Source organism: Vigna umbellata, chromosome 5 (assembly GCF_029865625.1).
Source record: "Vigna umbellata cultivar VRB3 chromosome 5, Vumbellata_1.0, whole genome shotgun sequence".
NCBI lineage: Eukaryota > Viridiplantae > Streptophyta > Magnoliopsida > Fabales > Fabaceae > Vigna > Vigna umbellata.
The window spans coordinates 16,430,082-16,441,812 of record NC_142169.1 but is presented as its reverse complement, the minus strand read 5'-3'; the positions used below and the strand labels follow the sequence as shown (position 1 = coordinate 16,441,812).

The 11,731-nt window shown below is 34.0% G+C and overlaps 1 protein-coding gene across 9 annotated transcripts in view; it reads left to right on the top strand.

Annotated features, from left to right (window-relative positions):
- Window positions 1-2,927: 2,927 nt before the first annotated feature.
- Window positions 2,928-11,731, top strand: part of HEMG2 (Flavin containing amine oxidoreductase family) — a 31,748-nt gene continuing 22,944 nt past the window's right edge. For 3 of the 9 annotated variants that reach the window (XR_015786923.1, XM_088116483.1, XM_088116482.1), the window contains exons 1-6: window positions 2,928-3,133; window positions 3,336-3,378; window positions 3,946-4,111; window positions 4,813-4,878; window positions 5,125-5,175; window positions 5,322-5,378. Coding sequence is in view for 7 of the 9 variants with exons in the window: in XM_088116483.1 (XP_087972609.1) it covers window positions 3,103-3,133; window positions 3,336-3,378; window positions 3,946-4,111; window positions 4,813-4,878; window positions 5,125-5,175; window positions 5,322-5,378 (414 nt within the window). In the remaining 2 variants the exon portion in view is untranslated. The remainder of the gene's footprint in view (window positions 3,134-3,335; window positions 3,379-3,945; window positions 4,112-4,812; window positions 4,879-5,124; window positions 5,176-5,321; window positions 5,379-11,731) is intronic. The other 6 variants (XR_015786922.1, XM_088116481.1, XM_088116480.1 and 3 more) reach the window with 6 other exon arrangements.

Genomic DNA, 11,731 nt, shown 5'->3' with positions numbered 1-11,731 from the left:
TTTCTTTGCATGGTAGTCTTTTTTGTGGGGAAATCAAGTGTGCCAATTTACGTACGTTTAGTAAGACATTTTTATATTTTCTTTTAACGGGTATCTTGTTTTGTGGAATAGAAAAAAATGGAGAATGCTTTCTCAATCAAGTATGCATAAAGTCGTGCTTAGTCATGCGGAAGTTCAACCTTAGTAAGTAGTTAATTCAAATTTTTTTTTTGGAACAAGGATCGGGTCGATCTTTCAAGATTATATCTTCCGATTTTCTGTCCTAGATGACAGTTTAGTAAATAGTTCGACACTCCAATTAATTGGGACTTTGAAACAATAATATATTATTATAATTAATGAACAATTCCTATCTTGAACTTATTGTATTTTATAATACAATAAGAAAACTCAAATAGAAACCACATAAGAAAACTTACAATAATACCAGTAACACTCATCAATCTACAAAAACCAAAAACTCTAGACTCTTCAACTAAGTATAAAAAGTTAAAGTAAAGTTTCACTCAATATTTTAATAAATTTTGAACTAGAAAGTTCTAATGAATTCATTAAAGGATGAGTAGAAAAAGAAGTGATTAATGTCGATTAGTGGAAAAGAATGATTAGCATGAACAAATAAACCAAGAGAGGGTAAATATGTTTCTTATCCTAAACATGTGGCTTTTATAATTTTTTTCTCAAAATAAATTTATAGGATAATTTAAACAAATATAATAGAGTAAGGGAAGAGAGAAAAATGCATAGATGATTTTATACAGATCACAAGAATCCTACGTCCACTATTACAAAACCAATAAATTGTTACAATCACACAAAAAAACAAGTTTAATAGAGTAAGGGAAGAGAGAAATTTATAATTTTTATAATGTGATTAGGCTTTTATAATTTTTTTCTCAAAATAAATTTATAGGATAATTTAAACAAATATAATAGAGTAAGGGAAGAGAGAAAAATGCATATATGATTTTATACAGATCACAAGAATCCTACGTCCACTATTACAAAACCAATAAATTGTTACAATCACACAAAAAAACAAGTTTAAGGTTTAGAAACACCTCTCTTGTTACTCTAAAAGATATACTTACTTCCCCTAAGACCACAAGGGATGAACACCTCCCCTGAATGTTTCACGAAGGATTTGAATTTACACAAAAGATGATAGGTTCACTTAGCAACAATAACAACACTCAATCACACTTCTAGTGAAAGTTCTCGCTATTGCTAGTACGAAGTTTTCAAAGTCAATTCACAAGAGTTACAAAAACCCTATGTTACACTTTACTTTGTTAAAAAACATTCAGTTGTGCATAAGAATGAGAGTCTAAAACATCTTTATAAAAACCTCACTCAAGAACAACTCCAAAAATTTGTTGTTAGTCTTTTCTCAAATCGATTATGCATATAATGAATGCACAATAGAAAAAAAACGTGCTAAAAGACTTCAACTACTACTTATGATAATCAATTATTGTGAGTCATAATGGATTGAATAATTGATTACCAGTCTTATGGTTTTTCAAGACAAACAAAACTCACTAACAAAGGAATTTTAACATTATGCACATGAGATGAATTTCTTTTCCAACCTTGTTTGGCATTTTTCATTTCTCCCTTCTAGGTGTATCAACTTTTTCATTCAACCTTTTAGGTTGCATAACTTTGTTTTCATTCTTTTTTTGCAATAGGGTGTTTTCACCTTAACCTTTCCTTCTTCTTCTTGTTTTTTTTTTTCATTCATAACAACCTACTTTTTGCTTTTTGACAACACAAACATATTATATCTCCTTCATCACTAAGGAAGGTAGGATTTTCACATTTTGAGGCTCAAGGTGTATTTATGTAAAGTTAAGGTTCATGTTGGGCCAACTGTTTGGCTTTAAGCTAAAAATATTCAACAAAGAACTTGTCTTGATCCTGCTTCTCATATTTAATAGAAATCAAAATTAAACACAAAACTAATGAAATTACTCAACATCACTCATCTCACCTTTAATGTTTGGCTCTCTTATCTTACTAGTGATTGACTCGTTGTGTTAAACTGTGAAATCAGTTTGTAATGTATCTTGAAAGCACCATGACTTATCACTTTTTCTGATTTTGCAATTTTCTAATACTTTTGAAGTTCAACAAGATTTTTCTGGTTTTTTTCCAATTCTTATTCCAACCAAAAGTCCATAAAAACTTTTTTTTAATTCCAAAAAAAAAACATCAGATGTCCAAAATGTCTGTGTTTCTACTTATACAACAATTCAAAGTAAAAACCAAAAGTTAAAAATTTAAATTAAAGACAGAAATTAAAATGTACAAAAATTTAAAAAGAATTCTGTTTTTGGTGGTTTCAATCTTTCTCTGGGATCCTTTGTTTAGTTCATAGATATCAACATACAAACAATACAAATAATACTTTATTAAAAACATATTGTAATATTGAAATTTGTTAGAAATTTTTAAAAGATTTATAAAACAACTATCCATTTTAGATACCTCAAAAGTAATGTTTAAATTGAATTTTCTAATTAAATTTTTAATTATTATTATGATATATACAGATATAAACAATAAAATAGTAGTTTATTAAAAAAATATTGGAATATTGAAATTTATTAGAAATTTTAAAAGATTTATAAAACACTATCTTTTTAGATGCCTCAAAAAAATATTTAAATTAATTTTTCTAATCAAATTTTTAATTATCTTTCTAAATTCGATATATAATAAATATTTTTGAATTTTTCTTAAAATTATTTCTTATAATATGTACGCTAGCATTAAAATAATTATTACTAAAACATAAATAGTAATATATAAAAATATTTATTAATAGTATAATTTAAATAGGTTTTAATTTAATAATTAATACGAAAACAAAGAAAAAAAAAAACGAGCGTGCATAAGTACGGTTTCGAACTATTTTATTGCAAAACGAGACCACCAGAACCCATATTACTGCTCCTACTAATAATAAAACGATAAAAGAAAAAGAAAACATGAAACAAAAAAACAAAGAGATGAAATCGTTTTGATGATGTTTTCTCAGCTCTCACAATCTCACACCTACCAAACACCAAGCTCCGCCGGCGCATCGTGAAAGAGAGTATGAGTTCCTCTGCAACAGACGATAACCCAAGTAAGCTATCTTGTTTCTCTTATTTATCTCCGTTTTTGTAATAGTTTAAGTTTAAATATTTGTCTACAGTTTCGTATTCAGTTGAGTTGCGTGCCAATTCTTAAGCCAGACAACAATCAGAGAATGAGTACTATTTTCTGTGTAAAATGTGTTTAAGGTTCCTTAGATTTTTCAAAACCTTGACTTGGTACTTTTGGGTCAGCAGGATCCGTAAAAAGAGTTGCTGTTATTGGTGCTGGGGTAAGGTGAGGTCACTTCTTTATGTTATAAGTTCAGTTCTTCCTACATATTTTTCAGAAATGCCAGTGATACATTTCTTATGTACTTTTTATTATTATATGAAATTCACCTTAAAATAGTGTGTTCATAAGACTGTGTCCAAAAGTGTATTTAAAAGTGTGTTGCTAGACTTTGTCCTTGTTTGCATTTTTTTCTCTATATATTATTTAATTGCTGCTGAATGCTGATGCTTGAATTTATTTATTTAATTTCCTCTGATTGGAAGTATGTATTGTCATTATTGGCTTGGCTGGATTTAAACTTACCTTGCCTTTCATGTGCTGGGAAATTTTTGAATTCCGTCAACAATGGTTTTATGTTGAATTGAAGCGTGTGCAAGAAAATGAATTTTAATGGAATAATGAAATGATGTTATTTCAGGTTGTTTCATTGTTGCTATATGGCTGACATATGATGATTGATTGTATATATGGTCTATTGTATTTGACGATGGCATGGGTGCCTGCATCATCCATGATAAAGTTTTTAATCATTGGTGTATTTGACATTTTTAAATATTCATGACGACAAAGTCTTGCTAACTTTTGTACGGTGGTATCAAGTGGGCTTGCTGCCGCTTACAAACTGAAATCACATGGTGTGGATGTCACTGTATTTGAAGCTGAAGGAAGAGCTGGAGGGAGGTTGAGAAGTGTTTCTCGGGATGGTCTTATTTGGGATGAGGGAGCTAATACAATGGTAAGTTTATCATGGATGTGCTATTTTAAAGAGATCTTTACATTAGGGGAGGAGAATTTGTAATTTAGTTTTGGGAAAATTTCTAGTCACCCTTCTGGTGTTTTTTCTATTTTCAACGTTGTTACAAGAATGTCATTTTGTTACACAACCTACCTGAGGTTTCGTTAGAGTGAAAAATAAATTCTTTAAGTTTTAACATCCTTGTTGAGATATTTGAAGAAGTTTTAGAATTGATTCTTGTTGTTTTTAATTGTGTATATTGGTTGTATCTTGATTGCATTACTAGCATATCAATCTCAATCTTAGGGATTTGTTTCCTATAATTGGCAATACTTATTCCAAATTTATCTAATCAATGTATGTATATATATATCAAATGTATGTAATGAGACTGAATGATATAGAAATTGTTTTCTTCGAAACTTGAGAATCCTAAAAGTGACTTGACCTAGTTTGCAAGTTACTAATCCACCTGTTTTTAAGGTTCTTGCTTCTCACATGAACTTTGAGAAGTTGAGGCTAACCAAATTTAATGTTTTCAATATAATAAACATTTTGCGGTGTTATGTCTTACAAATAAACTTCACATATAAAAGTTGAAAATGACTTAAGTATCATGGCTCATTGTAAATTTCCCGTTCAATATATGCTTATAGTATAAGTTCTTATTATTGATGTTGAGTTCTGCTCATCTAGTGCAGACTGAAAGTGAAATTGAGGTTAAAGGTCTGATTGATGCTCTTGGACTTCAAGAAAAGCAGCAATTTGTAAGGATATTTAGCTTAGAAAATGGAATGTCTAAGAATATCTTTTCCCGATTTTGTAAAGCAATTTTCTTTCGTTTATCTTCCACAATTTACCTGTTTTTTAGCCGCCAGAGCTTTAGTTTGTTGAAATGTAATGTCCATTTTATTGTTTTACTTGGTAGTTTAAGAGTATTTGTAATAGGGCTATTAACAGTTTAAATATTTGTCATAGTCGTGATTAAGATTGAGATTTATTTACTGTTACAGCCAATATCCCAGCATAAGCGCTATATTGTGAAAAATGGGGCTCCAGTGCTGGTATATATTATAACTTTTGTCTTTTTCTAAAATGTTTGTTTTTGCTTTTCTATTTCAAATTATTTGAACTTTTTGAATGGGTTTTCATGTTTTGCAGCTCTATTTGTCTCATAATAATTATAGAATGCGGTAAATTTTGATATCAGGTACCAACAAATCCTGCTGCATTACTGAAGAGTAAACTACTTTCTGCACAATCAAAGGTTTCTTTCTCTCTTGTCCAAGGATCTTCCAGCATCTTGATATTTCTAATTTTTTCATTTTCATTGAATGCTTTTCTATTTCATTAATGATACTTGTACTTGAAAAAGAGAATGACTTTATTATTTTCATTCATATCAATTACATTCTCCTTACCTCTATTTGTAGAAATCTAATCTTGTAAAAAAGGGAAATAAGGAAACAATATATTGAAAAATAATCTAGAAGATCCTACAAATATTTTCTCTAATTAGGAAGATTCTATAGATATTTTCTCTAATTAAGAAGATTCTATGGATATTTCTGTTAGATATATTATCTTTATTTTATATTTATCTTTTATCTTTAGTTAGTTTGTTATTATTTCTTATTTTTATTTTGGGCTTAGCCCATATTTCTTCAATTATAAGTAGAGGACTCTATGTGTATATTCAACATAAGGGAGATTAATCCCATATATAGTTTTTCACTATATTCAACATGGTATCAGAGCTATGGTTAGAGCCTATCCTAGCGAGATCTATGTGGACCACCTATTAATTCTATTCTCACGCTCGAGATGTCTATACCTCGCCGTGGAGGGGATGTGTTGGAAGTCTTACATCGACTAGTGATAAGCCCAAATTATAATATATAAGTCGGGTGTAAACCTCACCTTACAAACCGGTTTTGTGGGGTGAGTTAGGCTTAAAAACCACTTTCTAATAATTTCCTCTAATTACAACACTCCTCCTCAACTATTGGTCGTTTCTGGTTTTCGTCCCTCTTTCTGGTGTAAACCAAATTGTACCTTACTTTGAAACAGGGACGAAAACCAAAAACGACCAATAGTTTAGGGACTAAAAACATATTTAACCCTTCTTATAAATAGAAGATTGTGAGAGGGATCAATTAAGCCCTCTAGAATTATTTTACAGTTTAATTCTTAAGTGTCCTAACATGTTATCCTGGATTATGAGCTATGATCATGTCAAATAGGGTAACTCTAGACACAATATAATCATGATAAATAAGATAACCCTAGACACAATATAATCATGATAAATAGGGTAACCCTTGACACAATATAATCATGATAAATAGGGTAACTCTTGACACAATATAATGATGATAAAATAGGATAAATATGCTAACACTCACCCTCAAGTTGGAGCATACAAATTGTATTTACCAAGCTTGGAACAAATAAACTCAATCTGAGGTCTCTTTAGCAACTTAGAAACTTCGACTTAGAACAAGATGCACGTATACTTCAGTCCATCCAAAGAGAATGTTTATAAACCAAATTGGACTCACAATCCAGCATAGCCAAAGAGACTCCTCATAAGCTTATGGAGAATAATATTGGACAACCACGAAACTTCATCTAGCACCATGAACCTTCAAGTAGGATGACTTTGACAAAATTGATTTCCGTCAAAAGTGAATGACGAGTGGTAGACAACGACAAACTGCAGAAACTGGATTGCCATCAAGTAAGGATGGGGTTTGCATGACTAAAAGCGATAAACTGCAAAGACTGGATTCCATCGAGAAAGGATGGGGCTTGCAGTGGCTAAAAGCGACAAACTACAGGGATTAAATTGCCATCAATGATTGATGGGGCCTGTAGTGGTTGAAAGCGACCAAACTACAACTGCCATGTAAGGATGGGGCCTGTAGTGGCTAAGAGTGACAAACTAGAAGATTAAATTGCCATCAGTGACTGATGGGGCTTGTAGTGGCTAAAAGCGACAAACTATAGGGATTAAATTGCCATCAGTGACTGACGGGGCCTGTAGTGGTTGAAAGCGACCAAACTGCAGGGACTAAACTACCATCACTGATTGATGGGGTTTGCAGTGGTTGAAACATACTACAGGGACTAAATTGTCATCATTGACTGATGGGGGCCTACAATGGTTGAAAGCGACAAACTACAAGGACTGCCATCACTGACTGACGAGGTGATGGCAGTCCCTGCACTACAGGGACTAAACTACCATCACTGATTGATGGGGTTTGCAGTGGTTGAAACATACTACAGGGACTAAATTGTCATCATTGACTGATGGGGCCTGCAGTGATTGAAAGCGACAAACTACAAGGATTGCCATCACTGACTGACGAGGTGATGGGGGACCTGCAGTGGCTGAAAGGACAAAACTGCAGGGATTGCCATCACTGACTGATGGGGCATGCAGTGGCTGGAAACATATTGCAATGGTTGGAAACATACTCTCCCATGACAAACGACGAAAATGATGACGCCGCCAATGACAAATCATGAAGGTGGAAGATCATAATGGTCTCCTTTATTCATCAAAGCATCCAAAAACAGATCTGACAAGGGACTGATGAAATTGTTTGACTAAGATTCTGAATCTTGTCAGAAATAGACTCCCCTCATGCTATGAGGAACCTTCAACCTATGACTTTGGTGTTGAAATTCCTTGGTGTTAACCAACTAATAGCACTGACTCTCTTTGGAGACTTGTAAATAAATGACACAAGCCATCAGGAACATCACAACTGCTACAATACGCAAAGCTAAACAAATATTATGACAGGAGGCTAAGGAACAATGCTGAAACATATGTATAATGCTGAAATAGAGTTTTTTTTTTATTTGGTCGAGCGAGACGAACGACAGTGACGTAGTGTGATTTCGACACCAGAAATTGTGACAAACAAGCGCCGAAAGCTTATCAGAGAGAAGTTGTGTGTGACAAGATGAGAATGAGACAACGACTAGGGATGGGTCACGCTCCTCGAGGTGCACAAAACCCCTAACTTCGCCAGAGAAAATGTGACGACGGCGAAGGCGAATGTCGGACAAATGTGGCACGCGTGGCGGCGCTTGGATTAGAACTAGCCCACTTGCTCAAGGAGGCGATCCAGATCACTAGTCGTCAAACTAAACTGTAGCAACAGATGGCAACGAACAACAATAGAGTGTGGTCGGCAACGGACAACGGCAGACGATAGTCGGCAGCGGACAACAACGGACGGTGGTCGGCAGCGGACAACTGCGGACGGTGGGAAACAACGGACAGCGGTGGACAGTGACGAACGACGTCGGGAACAGAAGTTGATGGTGACAAACTTCTTTGGACAGCTCCTCCCTGTGGCAAAACAATGCTAGATGGACAACGACAAATGGCACCAGACAACGACAAACGACGTCGAACAACTGCAAACGGCGCCTGGACAGCGGCAAACGACGTTGGACAACGACAAACAACGCTGGACAACGACAAACAGTGCTTGACAGTTGCGGACAACAAGGTTTGGAGACTTGACAGAAATCAGAACGAGACTGTTCATTGAGGTATTTCATAAAAGATGAAATTTTTAAGGGCCAGCGCCACCAACGGCGGCAACAAATACAGAGTAGGAAGAGACTCAGACAACCTGCTCCGATACCAACTTGAGATTGAAACGAAATAATTCTTGAGGGCTTGATTGATCCCTCTCATAATCTTCTATTTATAAGAATAAATTGATACAAAAGTACATGATAAATAGGGTAACCCTAGACACAATATAATCATGATAAATAAGATAACCCTAGACACAATATAATCATGATAAATAGGGTAACCCTTGACACAATATAATCATGATAAATAGGGTAACTCTTGACACAATATAATGATGATAAAATAGGATAAATATCCTAACAGTTCTCAAGAATACCATCCATAAATATTCTCATGTTCGTGATCAGATTTTGGGTTTCCCTGTTATACCCAATTTTACTTTTATTTGTTCTACCCTTTTGTCTGTGCCAAGTAAAGCTATCAATGATACACTTGTTTTTGCTGATGATTCCTCTATTTTGGCATTTTAATTGATGATCATAACTGCTCTCGCAAGCCAGGAAAAGGGCATAAAAAATTTGACCATTGTGGCAAGTTAGGTCATAAGATTGACAAGTGTTATACATTACATGGTCGTCCTCCTTTCTCTGTTTGTTACTCAGATTGATTCCCCCTCACAATCATTTGTGGATCTTCCTCCATCTGATATCGCGATAAATATGCTTTCTTCTATGAATTTTTTAAATGGTGTGAGGATCGTCAACCCTCTAGATCCACTACTTTTGTTGCATGCATAGGTACATCTTTTGGTGGTTTGACTTAATCTTTGTCTATCGGTCCTTGGGTTCTCGACTTAGGAGCCACAAATCACATTACTAATAACAAATCTTTGTTTTTCTCTTTATCCACTTTGGATAATTTATCTTCTGTTAGAATGACTAATGGGTCTAGGGTTTTAGCTCGTGTTGTTGAGACTGTTAAGACATGTTTGCACAATTATGGAGTCTCCATCTCTCCTTCATGCATAGTTAGGTCATCCTAGTCTGGCCAAATTGCAAGAGCTTATTGTCGGCTTGTCCAAGTTATCTAGTTTGGTGTGTGAGTCGTGTTAATTAGGGAAACATAGTCGTAGCTCCTTTCCTTGTAGTGTCTCACAACGTGCTTCGATTCCTTTTGCCTTAGTTCACTCTGACATTTGGAGTCCTAGTTTTGTTAAGTCTAATTTAGGTATTCAATATTTTGTTACTTTTATTGATGAATATTCTAGATGTATTTATTTATTTTTAATGAAATCGTTCTGATTTATTTTATATCTTTCAAACCTTTTATAATGAAATTAAAACTCAATTTAGTGTTTCTATTCAAATTTTGCAAAGTGATAATGACCGTAAATATCTTTCAAATTCTTTTAAACAATTTATGGCTTCTCATGGCATTCTTCATCAAACTTCATGTGCTTATACACCTCAACAAAATGGGGTGATTGAGTGCAAGAATAGACATCTTATTGAAACAACTCACACCCTTTTATTTAATGGTGAGGTTCCTCAATATAATTGTATGCCATCTTCGGTTTTAGATAACAAAATTCCTTATTCTATTTTATTTCCTCATGAACCTCTCCATCCTTTGCCACTTAAAGTTTTATGGTCTATATGTTTTGTTCATAATTTGGGTCCTAGTCTTGATAAGTTATTTCCTAGATCACATAAATGTGTGTTTTTAAGATATATTCGATTTCAAAAAGAATACAAGTGTTTTTCTCCTTCTCTTAACCACTCTTTTGTTTCTGCAGATGTCACCTTCAACAAGTGTTTTATTTATTTATTTATTTTTACTTTAAGGGTCCATCTTCTTTTAATGTGTCTCCGTCTACTACAATTATTATTCTTGTTATATGTTATCCTCCTATTGTGCATAGTCCACCGTTAGATTCTCTTACTCCACCCCCTTAGGTTTATAATCGAAGACATTGTTCCCAACCATGGTTATCGAAAACGCGAGTTAACTCGTTAACTCGACCGAGTTTACGAGTTCAGACAATGCTTTCGAGTTAACTCATAAGCAAACTCGTTTTTAGAGTAGGATCGGTAGACTCGGTTGTTGACTCGCTAAACTCGCCTAAAATCGCGATTTTGGTTCCGATTTTGCGAGTTTGGAAAACAAATTTGAAAACGCAAAACGGCTACGTTTTTAGGACGCATCAGATTAGGATTTGTCGCAACCGGAATCGCGACGGGACGACGATCCAAAAAGAAATCGGTTTTTGGAAAAGAGATTTTGGAGTCGCCACCATAGTTTATTCTGGGAAACTACGGAAAAACCATAAAAAGGATAGGGCATGGTCTACAAGAACCAGATTCTAGGCTCGGGAGTCGGTTACGTGTAGGGAAGGTATTAGCACCCTACAACGCCTGCCCTAAGGCAGTACCTTTAACTAAATACGCGAATATGATGTGCTTTTCAAAATGTTTAACTATCCCCTAAAATACAACTCTAAAGAAGCAAAATATATTTTTTAGTTTTTTGGGCCCGACAAGGATTGACCTTGCTCCTACGTATTCTCATTCAAAATGAGAAATCAGGGTTACGTAGTTCTTTTAGAAAACTGCTTGAAAATTTGTTTGAAAATTGTTTAGAAAATTTTGTTTGGAAAATGATTATGGATAAATTTGGATTTTTGGGGAAGTGAACCTGACAAGGGCTAGCCTTGCTCCTACGTATCTCCACTTTTGATGGAGAATCAAGGATCACGTAGTTCTGGTAGCAAGACTATTTGTGGTTTAAAATTGTTGATGTTTTCGGGTTTTTTGAAGATTTTATACCTTTTTTTGTATTTTGTTTAAGAAAGAGAAAAGGTTGTTAGCACAAGGACGATGCGTGCGATCACACATGTGCATAAACCTTTAAAACATATTTTTTGGTTAATTTTACTTAAGGAAAAGAAAAGGTTTTTAGCACAAGGACGATGCGTGCGATCACACATGTGCCTAAACCTTTAAAACATATTTTTTTGTAATTTTAATTAAGAAAGGGAAAAGGATTTTAGCACA